This window comes from Eschrichtius robustus, chromosome 10, assembly GCF_028021215.1.
Source record: "Eschrichtius robustus isolate mEscRob2 chromosome 10, mEscRob2.pri, whole genome shotgun sequence".
Classification (NCBI taxonomy): Eukaryota; Metazoa; Chordata; class Mammalia; order Artiodactyla; family Eschrichtiidae; genus Eschrichtius; species Eschrichtius robustus.
The window spans coordinates 33,998,162-34,025,550 of NC_090833.1; the positions used below are offsets into that span (position 1 = coordinate 33,998,162).

General features: G+C 42.5%; 1 protein-coding gene across 1 annotated transcript; it reads right to left on the reverse strand.

The window, feature by feature from the left end:
- Positions 1–1,513: 1,513 nt before the first annotated feature.
- On the reverse strand, positions 1,514–27,193 carry ANP32B (acidic nuclear phosphoprotein 32 family member B). The gene is made up of 7 exons (XM_068551804.1): positions 26,794–27,193; positions 16,604–16,753; positions 13,290–13,412; positions 7,713–7,902; positions 4,979–5,103; positions 3,188–3,263; positions 1,514–1,963 (listed from the first exon to the last, which is right to left on the reverse strand). The coding sequence occupies exons 1-7, from the start codon at positions 26,845–26,847 to the stop codon at positions 1,896–1,898; spliced, it is 786 nt and encodes a 261-aa protein (XP_068407905.1). The 5' UTR covers positions 26,848–27,193; the 3' UTR covers positions 1,514–1,895.
- Positions 27,194–27,389: the final 196 nt, after the last annotated feature.

The window sequence follows — 27,389 nt, forward strand, 5'->3', positions numbered from 1 at the left end:
TAGTAGGTCAAACTGACATTTTGCAAAGTGAATGCAAAAGAAAGGTCTGCCGTTCAAGCCCCCTTGGGATAAGGTCCCAAATCACTGCTCCAGTCTCACCTGCCATTCCTCTTCTTCCTCCTCATTCTCGAGTCAAACTTGCCTATTTGAAGCCAAGCGTACACAACTCCCTGTGACCTCTGTCCATCATGTTCCTCCCTCCTTTCTCCATTTCTATTTCTAAACTCTACTCACATCCGCATGTGCGTCTCAAATACTTTCCTTTCTAGGAAACTTCCCTAATCCTCCCAGTTGAAAGCTACCTTTCCTACCTCTAAATTACTCTAACACTTACTGGACCACTTGTTCTAGGTCTTGGTAAATATCATTTCCATGTGTCTTCTCTTCCCTACTAGTTCCTATGCGCACCCAAGGGCTGGTTTGTCTTTTTTGCTGTTTGCAAAAAGCAAACTCCACTCTAAAGCCTAGAGGGGACTTTAATGTAAAGTACATGATTTGGGGGCTCCACTGACACTAAAATGACATAAATTCAGATTAGTTTCCAATCTTTAACATTGCTTTTACATGTGTAAAAACACACTCACTCCAGTAGCTTATAGCTAAGAGTTACCAAAACAATCCTCAAGTCTTCCACTACAAAAATTGACAGTGTAGTCACACATGTATTAAATTGTTGAGCCACTGTATAAAGACTGCAGAATCTTACCCCTCCCCCAAATCCCTTTAAGATCTGTAAGAATAGAGCAAATTTCCATCTTCCGCAAAAAAAGCTAAGCTGACCTCAGGCAGTGTGTACCCACGCCCCTCCCCCCCCAGCCAAGCTTTTCACATGTCATTCCTCCTTAGCTCACCTGTCTTGATAACAAACCATACCCTGTTCACCTGTCAGTCGAACCCTACATGTTTCAGCCTTTGTGCAAAGCCCATTTTTTTCTTCAGACCTTCCTGTCCGAAGCCATTTGGTCACACTCCCTGAACTTTATAGACTGGGAGGTAGTCCAGAGGGCAACACAAGGTCACACAGGAAATCAGTGGCAGAGCCAGAACTAGAATTCAGATCTCCTGGGACTCAGAGTAAGGCCTTCTCCTTTATACTACCCTCCTTTACTTAATTCATCTATTATTTGAATCTAACATTATTTTTACTGGCTTTCAGGGGTCCCAGAGCATTGAATTTCAAACATTATTTTTCAAAAGTCTACCTCATTACTCTCAGTCATCAAGAACGAGGATTAGAGTTAAATGCTCAAAGAGCCTACATACTTGTGTATTTCCCCTCAATAACCACTAATATAAAAACACCAAAGAAACCAGTTCTTTAGTGTGTTTCAACACAGGCTTACAATCAAAGTCTTAAATTACAAATGTAAGCATACAACTAGGCTTTACCAAAGAGGAATGTGTTTATTTCACTTAAATTCTTAAAAATACTTTTTTGGCAGTTGTCACATAAAATGTCCTAATGTAAAAAAAATTTCATTAAAAAGAAAAGAAAAGCATGAAAAAACAGACCCAAAATGTTAAGATTTTATTTACAAAGCTTCTTTGTTGTACAGAAAGTAAAAATGCTGTTACAATCTCAGTGTAACTGGCAGCCACGGACCGTTGACTCACCAATCACAGCTATCCACGCTACCGCAAGAGTCTTACACGAAAACCTAACAATGCTTACAATTTTGTTGGGGTGAAGTCCCCAAGCTTGGTGGTGGATTTCCAAGAGGGACTAAATGGAGGAAGGCGGAATGTCACAGGAACTATTCTTTGGCTCTTTGGGTGGGTGGGTGTCCTGGGGTTTGTATCACAGCTACTTTTTTTTTTTTTTAAACAGCTACCAAATCCATGTGAGCAGTCCAACCAATACTGAACAGTTCTTTTTTTGCAGGTTATTTGGGGTCTTAATCATCTTCTCCTTCATCATCTGTTTCTCTCTTCCTCTTTTCACCTTTCCCGCTTTCTTCCTCTTCTGTACAATAATAAAAATTCATTTTGAGACAACTGGAAAGGCATTTACTTTGCCTAATTATTGCTAACAGAGGTAACAACAATTAATTTTTTAACGGTTGGGAGATAAAAAATGATGTAAGCTTGGTCAAATCGACAGGTTGTTTGTTAATTAAGAAGTTTTAATTCTAAGAAGCATAAATAGTAGGCATGGAACCAAGAAGGGTAAAATGCACAGCAACACCTCAAATCACAGCAAAGTTAACTCAGTTTTCTCAAGTTAAGTTGCTGTCTAACCAAATGTTTCTTATTTTTCTTACACTTGTTGGTCCCCCAAATCAGACATTAGCAGTTACTAAAATAAATAGCAAGGACTCTGGAGCCCCTTAAGCCTATTTCCTCATTTGTAAAATGGGGACAATGGCACTGACTCCATAGGGTTTATTCTGAGGATTAAATGAAATAGCACGAAGTATTTAGCCTAGAACGTGGCAAGACTCAAACTGTTGCAAGTTTATATTAACTAAAAAGAGATTTCTTAGACTCCTTAACTATTTGAGACACAGAGACCTACACATCGTTCTGTTTTTTTCAACTAGTAAAAACTCATTGCTACTTTAACGAAATTAGCTAAATCTGCACTAAATTGTGTTCCAAAAAGCTCCCTGAAGGCAGAGACCAGGTCCTAATCATTGCTGTATCCAAAGTAATTTTAGTCCTGTGACTTGCACAGAGAGAAGATGCTGCTGAGAAAGTATGAACCAACAGAAAGCACAGCAAACAACCCAGTACTCTGAAACTTATACAAGCGTTAGAATCTACTTTCTAATAAATAAACAGATGTTTCACTGGTTTTGGTTGTGGTGGGGAAAGGAATAACACCAATAAAACTAGAAAGGTGCTATTTATCTACCCTGCAAAGATTAAAATCCAATTAAGATTTTTTTTAATGAAAAATTCCAAACACAGAAATCTCATGCCTAACAGTAACACAAACGATGGGGTCTAAAAACACAACATGTGGGGACTGAGGCCGGGGCCGCCTATCCTCATACAGGCACTACTAACTGCTGTAGAGCAGGTGGGTGAACCAGTACACACACACTAATGGGGCTTTACAAGTGCTTCTGAAGACCACCAGGGCCAAACGCATTTTATTTTCTTCTCAGTGATTTCAAATTCTAAATTAATGGACATTCCCCTTGATCTTTAACTGATAGGGACCAAAGTGCATGCATTAACCCACCTTCATCCTCATCCTCATCTTCATCCTCATCGTCTTCATCTTCATCAACTTCTCCATCATGTCCAAATTCTTCTTCCTAAAGAATGGTAAATAGCATATCATTATTAGATTAATTCTGCCAAGTTAAGAAGTACGAAGAAAAACAAGAATTGTCAATTAAATTTAACAGTTCATTCAAAGAGAAAACTGTAACGTTACTTTTATCTACTTTAATATACTGAGAACTGCTGGTTTTTCTTAAATTAATAAGCTTAATTAAACATTTTCTGGGGCTTCCCTGGTGGCGCAGTGGTTGAGAATCTGCCTGCCAATGCAGGGCACACGGGTTCGAGACCTGGTCTGGGAAGATCCCACGTGCCGCGGAGCAACTAGGCCCGTGAGCCACAACTACTGAGCCTGCAAGTCTGGAGCCTGTGCTCCGCAACAAGAGAGGCCGCGACAGTGAGAGGCCCGCGCACCGCGATGAAGAGCGGCCCCCGCTTGCCGCAACTACAGAAAGCCCTCGCACAGAAACGAAGACCCAACACAGCCAAAAATAAATAAATAAAGGAGTTCCTTTAAAAAAAAAAAAAATTTTTCTTTAAAAATCGCTTTTCAGAAGTAAGCGTTAATTAAAGACTAATTAAAGACATCTTTAATTAGTATACAACTTACAATGGATAACTCCAGAAATAATTTTAAAAACTTCAAAGCAGGTTTGGACAAAGATTTCCATATTCCCTTTCTTATAAAAAGCTTCTTTCAGAAACTTAATTTCGGGCTTCCCTGGTGGCGCAGTGGTTGAGAATCTGCCTGCCAATGCAGGAGACACGGGTTCGTGCCCTGGTCTGGGAAGATCCCACATGCCGCGGAGCAACTGGGTCCGTGAGCCGCAATTACTGAGCCTGCGCGTCTGGAGCCTGTGCTCCGCAACAAGAGAGGCCACGATAGTGAGAGGCCCGCGCACCGCGATGAAGAGTGGCCCCTGCTTGCCACAACTAGAGAAAGCCCTCGCACAGAAACGAAGACCCAACACAGCCATAAATAAATAAATAGACAGATAGAGAGATAGATAGATAAATAAATAAATAAAAATAAAAAATAAATAAAATGGAAGATTAAAAAAAAAAAAAAGAAACTTAATTTCATTAGATACCTATGAGATTATACAAATGCTCAGCCTTACGTTTGTACTACAAAAGAACTTTTTTTTTTTTTTGATGATGTCTAATTTTCTTGGCCTGTATTCACAAGTCCCCTTTAGGGTCAAAGTCACTCCTTTCTCCTATCCTTCTATGGTATTCAGCTCCTCAGAGATAACTGTTATTACTGCCTGTCCCATAAATTAGACTACCTGCCTCTTTCAGAGCAGGACCACATTTTTCTTCAACTTTTCATCCTCAACTCTTTAACACAGCAGGTACATAATGCATTTACTGCATTAAGCTGGATATACAAGAAGTTCAGACTTGGTAAACATACCCTTCACTTCAATACAACAAAGGGGAGGACATCCCATCAGTTCTCAGTGTTTCCAGTTTTCTCACCCTACTGAATGAATACTCAACTTGTTGCTGCCTCCCAAAGTTAAAGGGTCAAAACTTACTCTGCAGAGCCAAGCACTGTTTAGTTAGCATTCAGTAAGTATTCTATTTAGTATTTACTAAAAGGGGGACAAGAGCTAAATTAATCAGACTGCTATTAGTCTATTTATAAGTATACTAATTTCTTCAGAAGACTTTTCTTTTTTAAACAATCCACACTTTTATTTTAATTACAAATGGGAAGCAGGGCAGCAAGAGGTGCACTGACCTCCCCACTGACTTCATCTTCATCCTCCTCCCCTTCTACATCTTCGTCTTCATCTTCATCCTCTTCATCATCAAACTCTTCTTCCTCACCATCCTCATCCTCCTCCTTGTCCTCATCTTCTCCTTCTGAAAACAGTCCAAAAGGAATACATCAAATACCCTGTGTGTCTCACAAGGTACACCTACTCAGGTGGTGGGGAGCTTTGGGTTGGTCCACAGGACAAATGCTGGGCCACGCCAATGTCAAGGAAAACCACGAACTACAGTCACCTCCTTTCTTGCAAGTTGCTGAGGTTCAGTCCCTTTGACCTGAGCCCCATAAAATCCACAGGCCAGGAGTCCTGGCGGACCAAGTGTACACTACAATACTTACCGATGAAATGATACAATGCCTAGGATTTGCTTCAAAATAAGGAAGGGGAGAAGTGGGTAGGAGTGTGTGTGTGTGTAAAATAATATCAGGTGTGAACAGATCACGGCTGAAACTCAGTAATGGGAACATGAAAGTTAAAGTTAGTTTTACTGTTATTTCTACCTTCGTCTATGTCTGAAATTCTCCATAGTAAAAAGTCACACACACACACACACAAAACAAAGAAGACCCACCAACCTCCTTCTCTCGGGTAAGGGTACCACCACAAACCAGCTGTGCAAATCAGGAACCTGGGAAACACCCATAATAACCCCATGATGGGGATGGGGGTGGGGGCAGTGGTGGTAGCCAGGCAGGCTGAAAGGCACCTGTGTCCTGTGTCTCTACTCCATTTGGTGCAGGCCTCTCGTCAACTAGTTCTTACCTCTCCAGGTCCTGGAGCTCGCTGTGCTCTCTCCTGCCTCTGGACCCCACATGCTCTTCCCTTTCTTTTCTGTGTGGCTAACACTGGCTCAGCCTTTGAGTCTCAGTTAAACATCACTTCCTCAGGCCAACTTCCCAGACCCCCAGTCTCAGCTCCTATGCCCTCACACACCTGGTGCTTCTCCATTACCACACACTTTGCTCACTTGTGATTATTTAGTTATGGTTACTTAACATTTCTCTTCTTAGTAGACAGTAAGCTCCAAGGGACAGGAACCATGTTTGGTTTTTTTTTTAAACTATTTTTAGATAGTTTTAAAAGCCTGGCACATAGGAAATTCTCAAATACTTGTTGCCTGACTGATCTTGCTCTCAAGAACTGCCTTCCACTCTCCAAGGAATTTTCTTTACAGGCTCCTGCCCATGGGTGGCTGCTCAACCCATTTAAGGTGGACTTAAATATGGACAACCAGACTGGTTTTTAAGAAAAACTGAGAACCAGCAATGAAGGGACTAAGTGATGTAAACATTTGGAACAAGATGAAACATCCTATTCAGCGTCCACTTTACCATCTAACATCCCATCTCTTTTTGCCTTGTCTCAAAACTGCTGCAAAACAAAACTGTAAAATGCTTCCAAAGTACTACCCCATTAATTGCAACTGAGGTGCCTGATGATGTTCTCCACTTTTCTTAACCATTTCTGTCTTAGAAACTTTCATCTTTAAAGAGATATCAAAAATAATGCTTCAAATACAGTAATGCTGCAAATTCCAGCAACATCAGGAATTCTAGGAGAATAAGTTTTCTTCATGCTGATTGATGTGATCACACTAATAGCTCTGCCTCCTCTAAGCCACTCAGGTGAGAAACCATTTATCCTAAGAGTGACTCAGAGTAAACAAGTCACTGTGCAAGGAAAGCACAAGCTAATCAGGAGGGATAGTTTGGGTAGAAAATATACAAAGATTCTTAAAGACAACAGGATGTAAAAAACCTTGATCAAATGTCAAAAATAAAAAGTATATTCTAATTCCATGTTATAGCTAGAAATTATTTCCTTTATTAATGAAAAATGGAATCCAACTCATAGTGCTTTCAAATCATTACCTTTTAAAACTCTATAGTCATATATCGAAGCAGGAAAGATATTTATATTTGAATGTAAAAAACATGTACCAAGTACCTACCAAGTGCTAGGCCCTGTGAATAAAGAGATAAGAAGATAATCATAGGGACTTCCCTGGTGGTCCAGTGGTTAAGAACCCGCCTTCCAATGTGGGGGACGAGGGTTCGATCCCTGGTCAGGGAACTAAGATCCCATGTGCCGTGGGACAACTAAGCCACAGCTAGAGAGCCGGCATGCTGCAACGAAAGATCCTGCATGTCGCAACTAAGACCCGACGCACCCAACTAATTAATTAAAAAAAAAAAAAAAAAAGAAGAAGGTAATCATAGCATAGTTGGAAGGGACAAGAATAGCAGAGTGGCAACTGTTACGAAAGAGGTAAACAAGGGGATGCTCTGGCACATACAAGGACCTAGGTCTCCAGCATCATAAAATGCTTCCCGGAAGTGTTGACAAAGCTGAGTTGATAAGGATAAGTAGGCAGTAGCCAAGAAAGGGAAACAGCTAGGAGAAAGGCAGGAGACCTGAGGCAATGGTCCTTTTAGTAAACCATAAACCACAAGTACTTCAAAAAACGGATTGAAGCAGTCTATGATCTCTAGGCTCCAAAACAAGACTAATTAGCTAACAAACCATTTTCTATTTTGATCATTTGAAGACTTCAATGCCCTAAGAGGTCCAAATTTAACAGAACACCTACATGCATGGATATAAATTATTTTTCTCAATAGCAAGAGCATTCAGTGGTCTAATCAGGACCTTTGGAAAGCAGAAATTAAGTTCACTGCACGTTGCTTTGTGCCCACTCACCTTCATCGTCCTCTTCTTCATCCACACCATCCACCTCGGCATCTGAGTCAGGGGCTTCACGATCCTCTCGGTCATAGCCATCCAGGTAGGTCAGCTGGGGAAGGAGCTTGAAGACGCTCTCTCGGTAGTCATTCAGGTTAGTAACCTCACAGTTAAACAGATCCAGGCTTTTCAGACATTCCAACTTTTTCTGAGGAAAAGGATCAAGAAACATACCTACTAAACCAAAGGAACATAAGCAACAAAACCCATCTCCTAAAGAGGTAAAATTCTAGGCTCTGAATTCAATTAGCTGCTACCTACTCAGCCTTGTACATAGGAAAACATTTCACGTCCTTTGCAACCTTTATATTAGGTCACTAGATTTTTAATTAGTCCTTTCCTTCTACCTCTATCCTCTCAGAGAACTGTTTTCTTTTGGCAGTATGAATAGTCTTAAGAAATATGAATTTGAAATATTTATTAAAACTGGATCTTTTTACAATATGAGACAAAACAGAGACTTTAACAAATCTGGTTCAAAACTAGGTTTTAATGTTTGAGTAATCAAATGACCAATAAGAACTTGCTGGGTTATCAAGCAGTAAGTCTTCAGTGCTCCGGGGTGGTAGAATAGGAAGGGAAAAAAAATTTTCAATCAAATCAATCAACATCAAGATCCTTGACGTTTCTACTTGGGGACATAGACGGGAAACACTCGAGAACAGAACCTAGTAAAGCACAAAGTGTGGTGATGTAGATATTTTCTGGGAAGACAGGAGTCAGTGCAAGCTGGAGGAAAAGAAGGGGGACTCAGAGTTGAAACGTCAAAAGGAGAGAAACTTTACACTCTTTTCTTCTCTTTTAATTTTGGGGGAAAAGATTGACACTATTACCAGAACTTTCTGATGTAAACTTCTTCTGATTTTACCATACCTTGAGGTTTTGTTGTAATACCTCTTTGTTTGAAACCTCAGTTTCATCTATCTAAAACAGTTAAGATCTAAAAACTTGGCCCAAGAAGTTTTCTGAGCAGCCAAAGCGAATAGGAAAATGTCCACGTATTCTACTCAGATCTTCATTTGTTATTACATCAGTGTACTAGTATTTCAATACCAGGTCTATTAAGTTTTGATTAAGGGTGAATTAAGAGATTGAGAGGGCAGAGTTAGTATTACAGGCAAGTAAGGAGACAGCAACAGAAAGTGACAATAGACCCTCATAGGGAGCAGAAGAGGGGGCAAACCAATAAAGAGTAAACACAAAATGTGAAGTACTGTGAGGCCTGGTGCCTTTTAAAATAGGGGCTTGGGGGGCATATGGATATACGGCTTCATAAATTTAACTTTTAATGGTTCTGAGTCAAGAGAAAAGTTTGCCATTCTCTAAAAAATTACTGAGAGGATCTCTGTATGAAGCAAGTTGCAAAAAAATAAATGTTTATGTTTAAAGACTTCGATGCTTTATTGGGAAATCTATTTCAACATTCACAAGGACCTGGGAAGAAACAAAGATGAAACAAAACCTTGTCTGCAGGACTTGAGGTATCTGTGTAGTTCTTGGGAGTTACAAAATCATCTGAAAATCTCTGCTCTAAAGCAGACCTTGGCAAATGACAGCCGGCTGGCCCACTCCGGCCTGCCTCCCGTAGTTGTAAACCAAGTTTTACTGGAACACAGCCACACTCACTTGTTTATGTATTATGTATGGCTTCTTTTATGCTACAATGGCAAAGTGGAGTAGTTGTGACAGAGACTGCATGGCCTACAAAGCCTAGAAGATCTATTATCTGGTCCTTTAGAGGAAGGGGTTCCTGATCCCTGCACTCACAAATCTTCGTCTTCCTGATCAAAGAGGTTCCCACACTGGTTTTATTCTCACTGAACAGCCCTTGGGAACATGGAGCCAAGCATGGAACACAGACAGTGTTACAGCAACAGGCAAATGTACTCCTCAAAACACCAATGTACAGTGATCCAAGAGTTTTGTGGATCCAATAATGTGCTTATGTAAGTCAGTACACTGAGGTCTTAAGAAAGCTGTCTCCAGCCCTTCTGATCATAGGGAGGACTGCTTTTCTGTCATGTAGCTTTCAGATGAGGTTCCCTACTGGACAGCCCCTGACCCCTAGAAGCCCAGGTATGACTTCTTGACAAAGAGGGAAAAAAATGCTGAAATACCACCCCAGACAACTGTAGAACTCTTTTCTCTTCACAGAAAGGTTGACTCTATACCAGCTAAGATAGAACCACGAGTATATTTAGGCAGCTTTCCCAGAGGCTCAGTATAAATTCTTCACTCAAAGGAATGAGCCATTTACTGTTCAACATTATTTCCTAGGAATGGATGTGCAAAAATACATATAACTCCAGATCTTTAATGCTCAACAGTGCTCCAAGCCCGTTTTCTAATTCTATCAACTAGCCTAGTACACAGGGCCTCCAAGGCTTTCCTGTTTCTGCAACTCTGAATCTGTGACATTTTTTGCTACTTCTTCAGAAAGGACCCGTTATGAATAATTCGGACATGCCAAACAGTATGCTAGAAAACGAAGTGAAAGCAAATAAACAACAAAACCCCCAATAATTGTAGGACTCTAGAATTGTTTAAAGCAGTAAATTTGTGCTTTAAGGCCCAAAATACACTACACACAGATTATTCAGGATCCCAATGTAATGTGTAAATACTGCTTAAAAAAACAACAACAACAAAAAACCACAACTCTACCATTTCAGAAATTTGGCCTAAAACTAATAGGCTAGCCATAATAAACATTAAACATTTTATTAACAATAATTTTGCTTGCCTTCTTAGAATTTAGAAGGGCTTTGGGGGATGGTTTGGATGGCCCAGGTCTCTTAAAAAAGGTGTCCAAGGAAGTTTGAATTGATGCCTTCTTTGTCTCTCGATTAATGTCCCTGTAGTAAGCAGAGGCATTCACAATCATTGCATTGACTGTAAGAACTGGGCTCAACGTAGACGGTGTTCAAAATGTATGTGGTTGATGAGGATGAGGATGGTGTTTTTCCCCACTGAAGTATACTTTCAGAAGTCAAAATGGACCCAACATTTCCCCCCTTCACCTTCTCTTACAGTTTTATTTATCCTGAAGTTATAATGTCAGGAGACCCACCTAGCGCCCCCAGGAATCTGAACAGAAAGTTCAGGAGAATGGCAGGAGCTCAGCCTTTCCCAGACAGCCCTGGGTGTGTGGCACTGTGGCTCTGTCACTCCCTAGCCAAGTGTGTGACTCTGGACAAGGGATTCAGCCTCTCCTAAGCCTCAGTTTCCTCATGTGTAAAATGAGGGCCATGCTATTTCTATCTATTTTATAGAAATGTTGAGGATTACTAATGAGATAACATACATAAAGCATCCACTACAGTGTATGGTACATAGAAGATCCTCCAAAAATGGTAAATATTATAATGATTATTTTTCTTATACTTCATTGCCCCAGGGGATTGAGACTTTCATAGCCACCAAAGGGCCCTAATAAACCACTGAGCAGGTCAGGAACAACTCCCACACAATGTTTGCTTCTGCTCTGCCTCTGAATGCTAGGACACTGACAAAAGCTTCTGATGAAACATCAAAGAAGACTAAGGCTGCCAGGAGAATTAGGCAATGGCCAGTGATTTAGCATGGAAAGGTACTGCCTGGTGCTCGGTTCTAAAGAGAAGGGGTTCCTGTGCTTACAATGACCCTAAATTGATAGCCTGTCATTAACACAAACAATAAAGGCTTAGAGTACCCCATGGGACTGGGAGACCATCAGCACTTAATTTAGTGCTCCTGTTGGAACCCCCAGCTTAGGTCAATTTGGGTATGGAATAAATTTATAGGTTAAAAAGAGAAGAACAGGTCCCAAGGGTAGTGGAAAGAATGATGGACTTGGATTTAAACCCTACTCCCCATTTATTCTGCAGCTGCTGAGTAATTAAACTTGGTTTCCTCATTTCTAAAAGGAGGACATTCTCTCTTCTCTGCATTACATGAGGATACAATGGGCAAATGTTAACATCCCTGAATAAAGCAAACTGCAATAAATGTTTGCTTAAACATTGGAAATGGGGATTGATTTGGAGGAAAACAGAACTAGTGAAAAAGGAGGGAGCCCAAGTATCTAAGTGAACTGGTAACAGAAAAAAGGGGACAAAATTCATGGAGCAAAGGTGAACAGGCTCCCAACATTTATGAGAAATGAGCTAAATGTGGTCTACTTAATGAAACAGAAAAACAAAGGGACTCGGTAAACAGTGACTAAATCTACATTGGAGCAGAGCCTCAATTACTATTAGGAGGGAAAAGACCCTATAGTTTTAGCAGGAAATCCTCTTTATTAAAAGTCATAATTTAACTCTATCTTCTCTTGAAATATCAACAGCACATTTTGTACAAATGATATGAAGTGCAAATATTTTAATATATTGTGATATCAGAAAAGATAGAAATAGCAGAAGGATGCCTTATCCTCTTGGGTTCTGCTCCGCTGGATCCTGAAAGACAGCTCCTATCTGCTATATAGCCCCTCTCCCAATTAATGTTTGCAAGTTAAGTCAGATGGAAATACTGACTTTATGTATAACAGAAAAAAAAAAAAAAAAAACAAAAAAAAACCCAGAAAGCTGCCACAAACTTCTTTGGGTGATATGAAACAAGTTTGAGTTTCATTAGCCTTATTAAAATAGAATTCTACTTCTATGAATAGAATGTCATATTTAGGGGAAAAAGTCATTTAACAATCTTGAAATCATAGGAATTTCCAGGTGGCAGCCAAAGAGAACAGGCTGTGGGGCTACCCCCTACCCTGCATTAACCCCTGCCTCCAGAAGCTCTTTTCTGGTCACTACAAGTTCCACTAGACTGGACCCCCATTAACACAGCTTCCCAACTTACAAAGCAAAGTAAGCGCATTACCTTATTTTATTCTCAGAACTCCTAAGTGAGGTAAGTTAGGCAGGGATTATTATCCTTCCTGCTTCATAAGTGAGGAAACTGAGGCCCAGAGAGAAGAAGCAATTTGCCCAAGGTCACACAGCAAGTCTATAACCCAACTGGCACTTAACTTTCCATAGCTTGTCCCAGTATGTAAGACTGAGGAGAATCTGGGGGTTCCCATGCAAAACTTTAGGCAACAGTGATCCAGCTACAGCACAAGATCATGAATTAGAAGACCTAAGACTCACTGGAGCTGCCCTTGGCCTGTTCCATCTACAGATCAGATATGTCACCCAATATAAACAGCCTTTTCTGTAAAAGTATAATATAGAACAGTCTGGCCAGTCTGGGGAAACAATTTTAAGATAAATATTTAAGGCTATAGTTAATATATGACATTCAAAAAGGACAAAAAAGAAAAGAATTCCCCTTTGAAGGAAGCTACCACAATAATAAGGGAGGGAGAGCAAAGTCACAGGAACACGTATAACTAAAGAGGCCCTGATTCTTTAAAACTGGACTCTTTCTATAAGAAGTACTATAAAAAACCACCACTTTCTCAGTCAATTATTATTTCCAATTATTTCCCTCACAATAAAGAAATATGAAAATGAAAATGACCAATAAGTCCTGGTTTTCAAATTCTTGATTACTTACCAAAGGTTCCAGGGTGCTGATATCTTTCAGTTTATTTCCACTTAAGTTTAGATGTGTAAGATTTGGAAGTTTTTCTGCTAACATATCCAGACCTCCAAAGATTCTATTGTCACTGAGCTCAAGCTGTTAAGAGAAAATGCACACAGCACACAAATACACACAGAGAAACACATATCATTTAAGTGTCATAAATAACGAATAAAGTTCTCAAACACCAAGATCAAATGATCTCTATTTTTTATTAGGGCATGTGTGTTCATTTTGTTTGATTAAACCCAAATAAGTAGTTTACAGATCCCAGGAACACTTCTGGGAAGGAGAGACATGTTAGGATTAGAAGAGTTGTATTTTCTTAACCAGCTGCTAATTATAACAGTCTGCTGGCCCCTAACATCAGCAAATACATTTTCTAACCTAAAAAGTGGGTCAAAGCAAATTAGAATTCTTTGAGAAGTTGTAATACTCTATACCTGCCAGGAAGGGTAAATGGTCTGTGCATTCTAAGCAGCTATTCTGTGTGCCAAGCAAAGCTCACAATGCCCACTTGAAACCTAATCTGGTTCTGTTCAGTGCTGGCTCGCCATAGGGTTCTACATCTGGAAGCCACCAGGGAATGTTGCTCTGAAGGCTACAGGAATGGTACAAGCCCTTAAAGAAGCTCCATGACTTTGGAAAAAGGGACTGGGGCAACAGCTTCAGAGTTGACGAAACCAACTCCCCAGAGGACACTTCTTGCACAAACCTGGCACTAGCCCTTGTAAGAACCCACTCTAATTTCTTAGCTGCAGGTCAAGTAGCACAGCAAGTGGTATGCCAATGAAGGAATGAGCCTTCACCAAGGAATATTGGACTCTTAGAGTGAAAGAAATTGGAGCCTGGAAAAATAAGATGGTTGAGAGCATCTAATTCAAACTCTTCATTTTGCAGATGAAGAAAACTAAGGCCAGACAGCTAGTTTCAATTCTCTTTTAACTGCCAACAACAACAATGGTAACTGTATCTAACCCTTACATAGTACTTCAGGCACTGTTCAAAGCACTAGAAATCCATGAACTCATTTGATCTCACAATCACCCTATGGGGTAGGTAGAATTATTACCCCCATTTACAGATGACAAAAATGAACTATGAAGAGACTATATAAGTGCCCATAGATCACACAGCTGTTACATCGGTGAACCTATGATTTGAAGCCAGTCAGGCTAGCTTCAATGTGCTCCCCCCTATGCTATTTACCTAGAACAGCATGACAACTTATGTAATTTAGTCTGGCATGCAATGAAATGAAGTACATGATGCAGAATAGAGGAACTTTTAAAAATTTAAATATTCGTTGAAAGAATGAGTTTAAAAAACAGTAAGTCTGCTGCTTTGGTGTTATTAAGCATTTCGGAAGAGAAAAATGCAACATTTCAATACATTTTTTTCCCTCTGATGGGACAGTCCAGTAAAATATCTAAAATTTCTCTTGGCCGGTTAGAATATCGACATATGTAGTATTCATATCCTTTCAACATGAGTATCTTAGGGAGAAGAGATAACAAGGCAATCTGCCAAACATTTAGTGGCATATTTATTTTGAAATGAAATCAATGTATAAATTTAGCAAACCTGCAACATTTATACACCAAAATTTCTTTCAGAACCTGTTTCTTGTTAAAAAAAAAAACAACCTGTGCTCTAGGGTAGGAAGAAAATCAGCTGTGAGAACACCCAATCTGCCTTTAAGTTTGGTTTACAGATATCTCTATTCCTCCCTCTCTGACCCTACAAGGTAAGTGATTAACAAGACTTCAGAAGGATTTGATACACTGATACACTGACTTTCTGAATAAGTGTGATAGTACACAGACCATAGTAATTCAGGAAAATGTACCAGGATGCTAGGAAAGTAGAACAGAACACAAAACACATAGTAGGGACCTGCTAGCATCAAGTTTATGTAGATACAGGCTAAAAAGCCATCAGTTTTTTATGGGCTTATCAGAGCTTCCAATGTCACAATAACCTATGCAAACATAAAAGGATTACACTTGAACCTCTAAAGGAAATGCCTGTCAGAAAAAAAGAAAAAAAATTTACAAATTTAAACATAACAGAATTCTTTCTGATAGGAGGGTCGCCCTGAAACTCATGAGGACTTCCTGAGCATTTATTACCTAAAAAAGGCAAATAAGTAAAAAGCACTTCTGGATTTTAATTCACGTACTTAACCAAAAAACAAGTCCCTCTCAGAATTCAAGCAAGCAAGCTACAGGAACAGCCTATCTGTCCTTTGCCTCAATTTGATTTCAGTTTTCTATGTGTATCTTTTTTAGATGAAGGTTCAACTTAAACTCCCTAATAAAGAGATTAGGTAAACAGTGGAGAATTCTGCAACACTGCCATGACCACAAACATTTTTGTATGTAATGGAAAAGATACTGGGTTAGCAAATAGGAAGATAAGGGTTCTAGCTTTGGTTCCAGTACTAACCACTTCTGTGGGTGGCTTTAGGCAAATTACTGTACCTTTCTGGGTCTACTGCTGTGCCTGTAAAACAAGGCTAGAAGATCTAAGTTTCTTCCAGTTCTGACATTCTGGGGCTTTGTGACAGGGCAACGTGCAAGGACATGAAAAAAACATTTTTCTTGAGGTTTTTTGTTTGTTGTTGTTTTTTTTTTTGGGGGGGAGTTGTTAGAGGGGACAGCGATTGGTTTATAATTAGACCAATAAAGCCCTAACAATGGGCCGTCAACTAGGATAGGGAAGTACAGCAGTTTTGTTAAAATGAACTCTTGCAGTCAATCACAACACATTTTAAACTTCCTAGTCATTAAGAATTACATAATGTGTTTGAAATAACAGACTACAAATTTGGAAGGTCTATACTTCAATTCTCCCTTAATCAACATAAAACACTAAGAGTGGGAGGCACCTGTGGTTCCTAAACCAGAGCATACTAAGAACAATACGAGTTAACATCATAGCAACAGATTCGTAAAAAGAAGTAATATTCACAAAATAATTATTCTTCATAACTACTATTTATTGAGCACCCAACATGTATTATTTCCAAACATCATAGCAATTCTGCAAGGTCAGGTGGTATTACAAGTTTACAGATGAGGAAACTGAGTCTTAGAGAGATTAAGTAACCTGAGTAAGATTTACCCATCAGGAAAATGTTAGAGCTGGAACTCAATCCCAGATCTGCCCAGTTCCAAAGGCCATATGCTTTCTGCTACACTAAATGCTTCCTTACAGATAGAATCATATATTTTTCCTTTCCGCAGAATGGTTTTCCCTTCTACTGTTAAAGAAAAAGCACTTACCTTTTTCAATTTAGGTAGTTTGGGGAGATTTGAAACTGAAATCAAGCCTACATTTATTAAACTGAGGAACTCTAAGTTCACAAATTCAGCTGTTAGGCCCTCAATTTTCCCATCATTTGATTTGCAATTGTCCAGGACAAGTTCTCGAACCTGTGGGTGACAAAGTGGGGAAGAAAAGCTTTAAAAAACATGCAGAAAACAAAACACAATGCAAAAACTCCAACCATAAATACCCACCAAACCACCCACATATAGTGGCAGCCTCAACTTAGACCTAGGTCACAGTTATAAATAAATGAAAAATGATTAAGCCTTTAGTAACAATATTCTAATAGATATCAAAGGTGGAATGTCACACCATGGTACAAATAAAGATTTAAACTCTTTACTTTCCAGAGACAGAAACTACAGTTCTTACGAGATAAGTGAAGAAACGATATCCCCCTTATTCCTTTTCCCAAGTCTGTTCCGCAAGGGGCAGCTTTAACTACAAATGCGGAGTGAAGATACCCCCTCAACCCCTGCAACCCCTTTAGGCCGAGTCTTCCTCAAGGCCCAGGAGACTGACACAAGGAAAAGAGGAAAGCCTCACTTTTCCCATCAAGGTCACTAAGAGATTGTGGCTACAGGTTTCTGGACTATACATTTCTACTTTTGGTCTTATTAATCTTTACTAAGATTATCTTGACACTAGGAAAAGATCAAGATGCAAGAGGCCTTAATTCAAAACAAAGATCATTTTGTGTTACATGTAAGAAAATATTTCTAGGGGAGAGAACTGTTAGACATTAGGTTCCTTTTTCAGGCCACAAAATCTCCTTATTTGGAGGTCCTGAAATTCAGGATTCAAATCCATCCAAAGGTATCACATCTGAAGATTGTGAATACTGATTATTTAATAAAGTCTACTGTGTGAATATCTACCATGATAATCCCTACTGCCATTCTTGCTCTGTGGTTGACTCTGAAACTTGCAAGTTTTAAACACGTTTTGATAAATTTACACTGATGCAAATTAGTTTTAACTGCCAAAGGCATTCTTGCAGTGAATCTAACACGTTTATTAGCATTAATCAAGCACGTATGAGAAGGAGATGCTAATAGTTCTAAAATGAAAATAGGGGCTAGTAGTTTCTTCATTCTCTTATACAAAATCCAAGGATACTACTCTAGCAATTGCTAACATTTATGGAGAATTTACTCATTTTTCTTTGTACCACCATACCCTCCCCTCAGTTACAGAGAAGGAAACTGATTTAGAGAGTCAGTGACACCCACAACACCACAACTTCTTGCTTGCTTCTTCACTACTTCTCACTACTCTACTTCCTCTTTAGAAGCCTTGCTTTCAGGATGCATACAGGCCCATTATATCTTTTGCTTCTTTCTTCCCTTCCTTCCACTTTTCTCTAGCTACCTCGGACATTCTTTCCTCTTCTGATGAAAATTAGCACATCTGAAAACTTAAGGTAGACTGAGGAGAGCTGGGCTCCAGAGACAGATGCTTAGGGTTGAATTCTGGCATTGCCACTCACAACCTGTGTGACCTTAGACAAGTCACTTAACCTATCTGTGTCTCAGTTTCCTCATCTGTGAAGTAGAACTGTTATAGAAAGTAGTGCTTGGGGCATAGTGAATACTGAGAAAGTAACCTCTGGGAAAGGGTGTAGGAGAATGACAAAGACCTTTACTATTTACTTTATTCCTATCTGTACTAAGTTTTCTACAAGCATGTATTTCTTTTGTATTAAAAAAAAAAAAAAGTAGGACTTCCCTTGGTGGCACAGTGGTTGGGAATCCGCCTGCCAATGCAGGGGACATGGGTTCGATCCCTGGTCCGGGAAGATCCCACATGCCACGGAGCAACTAAGCCCATGCGCCACAACTGCTGAGCCTGTGCTCTAAAGCCCGCGAGCCACAACTACTGAGCTTGCGTGCCACAACTACTGAAGCTCGTGCGCCTAGAGCCCGTGCCCCGCAACCAAAGAAGCCACTGCGGTGGGAAGCCCGCACACTGCAACAAAGAGTAGCCCCCCTTGCCGCAACTAGAGAAAGCCCACGCACAGCAACAAAACCCAATGCAGCCAAAAATAAATAAATAAAAGATAAATACATTTATTAAAAAAAGAGTAAAACCAGCAAATCATTTAAAAAAAAGGTCAAGTGTAATCACCCACCAACCTAAGTAGTATACTGCAATATAACTAAATGTTTCTATTTGATTTGGGGGGTTTTCTATGACTATATCTGACAGAGAATCCAAAAACGTTATACAGAATGACACCAATATGCCAAAAGCCAAGTAAGGAGGAATTTAGATAGCCATTTTGCCTCCCAGCCCATGGGTGTACCTCTTGGACATTTCTCTCAACTGGTAAAATTCCGCTTTAACTAGAGTCATCGAAGAGTTAGAACAAGTCTGCTGAACCAAATAGCCGAATAGGAAGCAAGGAGAAATTGGGAGGGAAAAAAAGATGTTAAAGTGGTCCAAATCTGCAAATCTAACTGTTGAGTATGAAAGATGATGGAGAGGAATTGAGGTTCTGATTTAAAGAAATGGGAACTATGTAGCTGGATGGAAATAGGAAGGAACAGCTTTGGGGATGGGGTGGGGGTGAGAGCAGGTATATAATGAATACCACGAAGAATACCAAGTTTAAAGTTCTCATGAGAAGTCCAGGTGAAAGTATCCCCAGGCAGCTGGACATGAGGGCCTGGAGTTCACGGGAGTTCTAGGTTTAAGTTCTGTATTTGGAAGTCATCAGGGCAGAGACAGTAGTGAAAAGATGGAATTCCTAGGAAGAGAACCAAGGATGGAACCCGGGGGATCCTGCAAAGGTGACTTGAGAAGAATCAGTAGTACCCAAAGGTGAAGCATTAGTTTCAAACACCTAGAAAGGTTTATGAAATAAGGCATAAGAAGTTACTGATGGGGGAAAAAAAAAATGACTGAAAAAAATTAGATAACAATGTAACTGTCCATCAACAAAGGACTCATTTACAGGATACAATGTATGATGAAAAAGGTACAAAATGTATAAAATGTTTTCATTTATGTCACATATCACACATTCACTTTCTTATATTCTTCTCAGGGAGAGAAAGTGACTGGCTGGGGGACTTTTCCATAACCTTATTTAACACTTCTATGATGAGATTAATTTATTAAAAAAAAATAAAGGTTAAAAAAAAGGTCACTGCTAGGGACTTCCCTGGTGGTCCAGTGACTAAGGCTCCACACTCCCAATGCAGGGAGCCCAGGTTCCATCCCTGGTCAGGGAACTAGATCCCCCATGACACAACTAAGACCTAGCGGGGCCAAATAAAGAAATAAATATTAAAAATAAAATAAAATAATTTTTAAAAAAAGTCACTGCTAGCCTTGAAATTTCATCAAGCTTCATGATGGCAGGGTCATGTCTATTTTAGTTACCACCATACCCCAGTATGAGAAGGAGCCTTCACAACTGTTAAATGCAGAAAAAACGGCATTGGGGTTTGTGTCAGGATTGTAGGGGAATGAGCAGATGATGAAACAGAGGAAACCTGGGTATGAAGAGAACCTACTTTCTGATCATAAGCATAATCACATTAATGCAAAGCATATTGCTGTTTGTCACTTAATACTTCGGTATTTTTTTTTTCAGTCTTTGTATATTTTAAATACAGCAAGATGAAACAATATTACTTAGCATATTTTAACAATTATAAATATTTTTAATGGCTAAAGAAATTAAAGTGTATGGATGCACCATAAATTACAATCCTCCCTATTGAACATGTTTCCAAGTTTATTATATATAATGCCATGCTATCTTTTTATGTGAAATTTCTTTTGTAATAAGGATTGTTTCCTCACAATCTATTGCTAGGTGAAAAAAAATATAAACGTTAAGAGTCTCTGAGTTTTGAGTTCTTTATTTAAAATGGCAACCAATCCCTCTCAACACTTTTTTGTGACCTTTCTTGACATATGGAAATTCTAGGTATTTGCATATAGTTATTAAAAATGAGATGTTATTCTACTCTTATTGAGGATGGGGCAGCTCTTTTATGGAGAAGAGATGGCTAGGATGGGTATAGGTGCAGGTAAGTTTATACGTGGGAGAGTGAGAAGTCAGGGAACGCACACCTGAGACCTTTAATTTTCTCCATGAGTAGGAGGCAACAGAATTTATTGGGGTGAGTACAGGCAAGGGCTGGGCTGTATGGCACAGCAGTGAAATCATGTCCCTAGACTTTTCCAGGAAGGTTAAGCACGTAGTAAAGAAATGGGCTAACCCCAGAACAAAGTTCCAGAGGCACAGTAAGAAGACGAGCCACAAACAAGCACAGAGCACTGTGGGAAATTACTGCAGAAAGCAGAGACCAAAGGAGGGTCCACTTAGGGCTGTGCCCAAGGATGACAGGTCTGGAAAGCCTGCCATAAGTAGCCTTCTAGCCAGTCTAAAGTTCTAAACAGGACCCTGGTGAAAAGGTGTCTGCTCTCAGGCATTGTGTCAGCAGCATTTGAGATAACTAAGCCTCCCCTCTCCCCCAATTCCTTCTTGAGGGTGAAGGGATCCAGACTGCCTTACAAGGGAAGGTACATGGGGTGGGGGACATATAATGCCATGGCATCCCAATCTAGACCCAGAATAAATGGGAGGTTCTAATCAAGAAAAAGCAGCCCTATAATCATCAATTATAATTGTTATAAGAGGGGAAAAGAAGATACAGAGGATTAAAAATCATTGAGTTATCAATTTTTTTTTAGTTAGAAAATACATGATTATTATAGTAAGCAAAATATGTGGAAATATGTCCAAAAATGTAGAAAGTAACTCCTGCCACCCTTGATAATTTCCATCTTTCTGAGTTAACCAGTCTTCAAACCTTCCACCCTACTATTATTTTAAAATAATGTTTGCAAAATGACGGTAGAATAGAACATTAGCAGTTCTCAAATGTGTTTGGATGGCAGAACTGTTGGTATGAAGGAAGGAAACACTCATACCCTACTGGTGGGGAGAACCATTCTAGAAAGCAATTTGACAGAGATTCACATTACAAAACGTTCATTTCAATACTACTTAAAACAGTAAAAAACCTTCTAACCACCTAATGGGGACGGTTAAATTATGACCTATGCGGATGTTAACAATGAGGCTGTAAAATAATAAATTGTGCCACAGAAAGATAAAGATGTTTACTATATTTTAACAAGATATTATATGCATTAATAGCATGGTCTGAGTTTAGAAAAAAAAATTCTCGTGGACTATACACCATAATGTCTAGATGGTAGGATGGGTGTGTATGAGATTTCTGGGTTTTTAAATTTTTCCTTCTCTATATCTACTATTTTTTTAGCTTATCTGTATCAAATTTTTCTTCAATGAAGACTGTATTCCTTATACAAGGAAAAGAACCCAATTAGCTGCTATGCAACCAATTAGAATATCCCACGGAGCTCAAAATCACATCATAACAGACACAACAATAAATGCCAAAAGTTGAGGGAAAGGTTCTTCTCACATTATGTTGTCTTTTTTTTCCTTTTTTTTTTTTTTTTTTAAGGCCGCACCATGCGGCATGTGGGATCTTAGTTCCCCAGTCAGGGATCAAACCCGTGCCCCATGCATTGGGAGCGTGAAGTGTTAACCACTGGAATGCCAGGGAAGTCCCCTCACGTTAGTTATTTTAAAAATTAAAATTTTTTTTAGTAAATTGGGACTAAGGAAAAACTACTCTTATTTGTGGGATATGAAATGTCTCAGTCTAGCATACAGCCCACCAGTGTTCCACAGGGGCATTGATTGTAAACCACAAGAACTGCATGACTTTCTAACTTTGAACACAAGACTGGAACAGAGCTAACATCAAAGCTAGATACCCCTACATTCATAGTTAATGAGGTGCTCGTATCATTGGCATGTTTGGCATAATAGAAAGATTAGGGCCTCACATAAAGAACAGGTATTTTCTCCAATTCTGGAATATATCTAAATTACAAATTTAGATATAGATAATATCTATATCTCGCTACTGCATGTCTCTTCTCACATCTGACAACACTACCAATTTCTGTGGTATACATGGTACGTTCTAGTACTATACAATTTGCTCTCAGTGAAATAACTGACAACACAATATTTTGTATAAAATATTTCCTATCCTTGCCTATTATTTAAAAACAGTGATCACTGTTCTTTTTGAAGATTATTTTAAAATGCCATCTTAAGCCATTTTTTCCACTATGAGAACAAACCTCTTATATAAAGAGGTGTTTTGGACTTAGAAAAAACTGAATTATTATATTTCTTTATGAGTCACCCCCTTAGGGAAATGAGCATACCGGTTTATAACAGGTGAAATGGAACCTATTATCTTGGTCTGTCTCACGTACTTCGGCTAAAGAACACAAGAAGTAAAGTGTTACCAGAGTCTTCTTCAAATCCCCAAATAAAATAAAAACAAAAAAGCCACACTCACAATAAAAGCCCATCTGGGGATTTCCCTGGTGGCTCAGTGTTTAAGAATCCACCTGCCAATGCAGGGGACACGGGTTCGAGCCCTGGTCCAGGAAGATCCCACATGCCACGGAGCAACAAAGCCCGTGTGCCACAACTACTGAGCCCGTGTGCCACAACTACTGAAGCCCGTGTGCCTAGAGCCCGTGCTCCACAGCAAGAGAAGCCACCGCAATGAGAAGCCCGCGTACCGCAACAAAGAGTAGCCCTCGCTCGCAGCAACTAGAGAAAGCCTACGTGCAGCAACGAAAACCCAACACAGCCAAAAATAAATAAATTTATTAAAAAAATATTCCATTTCAGAAAAAAAAAGCCCATCTGGTCTTTTTTTTTTTTTTGCCCATCTGGTCTTAAAACAAAAACACTTATGATCAAGCCTCCACTTACCCTCCTCAGTCTTAGATCTCACTTGATGACATCAAGGTCAACCAAGGAATACACTGTTGTGCATTTAAGAGCCTCCTGTCATTATACCAATACATTCAATAGAGACAGGGTTCTTCTTCTTTCCCCAAATGACAAGAGACTGCAGGATTCCAGAGGTCAAGGCTACTCTTTAACAGCTGGCTCCACAACAGACGTATGGAGCCATGTGACTAGCTGACTCAGAATCATCTTGGAACGTCTCATTTACCTTAAAGATGATGCTTTTGTGCAAAACATTTTTAAACTCTTATTTTAAAATTTCCTACAGCTTCCCCCCACCCCCCAAAACCTTCAGTTTAAGATCAGAGCTTTCCTCTCTTAAGAACCTAACTCTTACTCAGTCTCCCTGTAAGAGTCCCTAGGGGAGCCATTCTTTACCCCACAATCCTGGCTGGCTCCCACGACACTCTCCTAAGGCCCCCTTACTTGCACAGTGCAACAGGCACCACTGGGTTCTGAGCTTCAGGAGGGAAGGGACTGCTCTCTGCCTTGTTCACACTGCTTTTCCAGGCCCTGCCATACTGTTGGTACTCAAATATTTATTTAATAAAACCAGTGGATTACGGACTTCCCTGGTGGCAGAGGGGTTAGGAATCCGCCTGCCAATGCAGGGGACACAGGTGCAAGCCCTGGTCTGGTAAGATCCCACATGCCGCAGAGCAACCAAGCCCGTGCGCCACAACTGCTGAAGCCCGCATGCCTAGAGCCTGTGCTCCACAACGGGAGAGGGGCCCGCACACCGCAACAAAGAGTAGCCCCCCGCCCCCCACCCCACTGCAACTAGAGAAAACCCGTGTGCAGCAAGAAAGACCCAACACAGCCAAAAATAAATTCATTTTTAAAAAAGTCAAGATATTTTAAAAAAAGGTCATATATTAAAAAACAAAAAACAGTGGATTACAGTAGGAGAGTGCAGTCCAACACAGTAGCCACTAGTCACCTGTGGCTTTTGAGTTCCTGATATGTGAATACTGCAACTGACAAACTGACCTTTCAGTATAAGTTAAATAGCCACACGACTCTAGCCTGTTTTGGGCAAAAGGGCAAGGCTTAAGATGATTTCTTGAAAAATTAACGCTTGTACATATATATGTTTTAAAAAAGCAATATATTAGTTATTTCATATACAAATTCCACATACAACTAGCCCAGCTGTATTTCCCAGAAGGAGCAACAGTGCTCTTAGCTGAGTGTTTTAAGGGTACTTTATGCACCCTCAAAGAATTCAAATTCCAGATTTTAAGGCACTTTGAAGACCCATGTGTAATTTTCTCTTGGAAAATTTGGCTAAATCTAATTCCTCCACATTCTCCTCATTTGAAACTACGCAGTAATAATTCAAACGTCTTAAATTAACAACTCCTCAAAATGAGATCACAACTCTACAAGTTTTACAGTATGAAGAAGCTTAACGGTTCAATATACTAGTACGTGGCCGACACAAAATGTCTGACTGATGGACGGAAGGGACCACTGAGGTCAAACCTCAACCTTAAAACCCCAGAGCACCGAGTCGAGACGCCCATCCCCCCGAGGTCCAGCGACCCGGCACCTCATTTGTGGAGACCTCAAGGATTCAAAACCTCATGCACACAAGGGAAAGCCGGTTGACGAATTCCCACAAGTTGGCAACTTGTTACCCATAGCTCCCTGACTGCACGAAACGCGCCCATCGCCAGCCTGGGGCGAGGTGGAAGGACTTCCCCTCGGCTGCCCCAGGGCCAAAAGACGCCACTCACCCGAAGAAGGGGTCTGGCAGAGGCACGGCCTCCCCGCGCGGGGGCCAGGAAACAGGGCCCCGCACCCGGCCACGGGAAGGCGCTCTAGTTCGCGGGGAGGGCCAGGGGAGAAAAGAAAGCCGATTCTTAAACGTCCACCCGCCGCTCACGCAGCCGCGGCGGGGGAGTGCCGGCCAGGGTCGGCGGCCCTGGAGCACGTGCGAGGACAGAGGCCGCCCAGCCCGCGAGCCCAGCCGAGGCCCGCCAGTACCCCCGACGCTCGACCGGGGCGGAGGCGGCCGCCTGGCGTTGCCCTTTTAAGAAGGGGGGAGGGAGACGGCAGCGCGCCCAAGAGATGAGTCGGCGGCGGCCGGAGCGCGCGGCTCCATCCAGAGCGAGCCAAGCCCTGGCGAGGCGGGCACCGTACAAGCCGCAGGCTCGGCCCGGGGAGCAGCGGCCCACAGCCACCGCCGGTGCGGACGGGCAGGGTCCCGCTGCCCGAGCCAGCAGGCCGGCTCACGAGGCGGAGGGAGACGAGCGCTCGCCAACATGGCGCTGTGTCGGCCTGTGGCGCGCCCCGGCTGACGCGAGGAGCCGCCGCCGCCCGCCCACACCGAGGGGCCAGCCTCTCGGGCAGGGGCCCCCGGGCTCTGCCGCGGCGGCACGGGGGGAGGGAGAAGCCGCCTACGCCACACCGGCGGCCCCGGGCCGAGCAAGGCCCGCCCTGGGAGGCCGGGACTGGGGAAGGCCCGGGGGGCAAAAAGGGAGCTAGAGAAATGCGGGAGAAAGTTTTATTTTTAGGCTTGAAAAATGGCGGGAACCGCGTCCTTTTTTCAAACTTGGCCTGGGGAGGGGCGGCGGTTGCGCCACCGACGCCGCCCGAGCTCGCCCCTCCCCCGCTCCGCGCGCGCCAGGCCATGCCCGCCCAAGCCCCCCAGCGCCCGAGGGGACTTCCCGTCCCCCTCAGAGGCAAAGAGCCCCCTACTCGCCCCTCGGCCCCTGACCTAGCCGGGCCGGCGCCAACCGCGAGGCCTGGCCGGAAGAGCCCACCCCCCGCCCCGCCCGAGCCCCTTCCCCGGCCGGCCCGGGTCGCGCGGAGCCCGGCCTGGCCCGCAACGGGCCCAGCCCCGGCTGGCCGCGCGGCTTCTCGGCAGGCCGGGCCTCCGCCCGGCCGCGTATCCCGGGAGGCTGCAAACATGGCTCCCAGCGTTACACAACCCCCTCCTCCCTCCCTTGCCGCCGGCCACACGCATACGCGCTCCTCCAGGAAAGGACCCCGGCGGGCGAGGAGCTCAAAGTTTGCTTTTCCCACCCCACCGCCTTCCCCGGACGGCCGCGGGGGCCCGTGGGCGCCAAAGAGTTAATCCCCGCGCGCTCGCTCCCCCCTCCGCGCCCGCCCGCCTTCCCCGTCCGAGCCCGCGAGCTGCGCTCTTCCTCGCGCCGGGCCGGCGAACCCGCGGTCGGGGCCCCGCAGGTGGCCACCATTACATGCAAGTCATCGGGGGAGAGGGCGCCCGAAGGGGGCTCTGCTTACAGCTGCCGGGGTCCGGTTCCTCAGCTCCAGGTGGATCCTCCTCTTCATGTCCATGTTTCTCTCTTCCCCCCTCTCCAAACTTAACTTTCCGCGGCGGGGGCGGAGGGGGGAGAGGCGTCCCAGCCTGCGCAGCGAGGGCCGTCAGAAGGGGTCTGCTAGCAGCAGAGGCCGGCGGCGCGGTCCCAGGCGGTGGGCGGCGTGCGGGCAGGCGAGCGGAGCCCCCGGAGCCAAGTTACTCACGGGAGCGGAGAGAAACCATGGAGGGAAAAGGGGGCTGGAGCGCAGCGCTTGTCTCACTACCGCCGCCCCCGGCCGCGGCCCCGCACTGCGCTTAAACCGGCGACGCGTCGCGGGTGGCTGCTCGGCTCGACTCGGCCCCGCGCGGCGCCGCTCGGCTCGGCGGCCGCGGTGCACCAAGGACGGGGCGGGAAGAGGCGCGGCGGGAGGGGAGAGGCGCGGCAGGAGGGGCGGAGGCTGGGGGGAAAAAGCGCAGCGGGGTGGACGGGAGTGTCTTACTCCCGCCTTCAGATCGCACGTGGGGGTGGCTGATGTAAGACCCGTCTCGGGAGCTTCCCCGCCCGCAGCTAAGCTGAGAC

Excerpts from the sequence above, each read along its gene's own strand:
- ANP32B (XM_068551804.1), bottom strand. The coding sequence starts at position 26,847 with ATGGACATGAAGAGGAGGATCCACCTGGAGCTGAGGAACCGGACCCCG. Across the intron at positions 3,264-4,978 it reads AAGATGAAGTCAGTGGGGAG|GAAGAAGAATTTGGACATGA; the intron begins GTCAGTGCACCT and ends ACCATTCTTTAG. Across the intron at positions 1,964-3,187 it reads AGATGAGGATGAGGATGAAG|AAGAGGAAGAAAGCGGGAAA; the intron begins GTGGGTTAATGC and ends ATTATTGTACAG.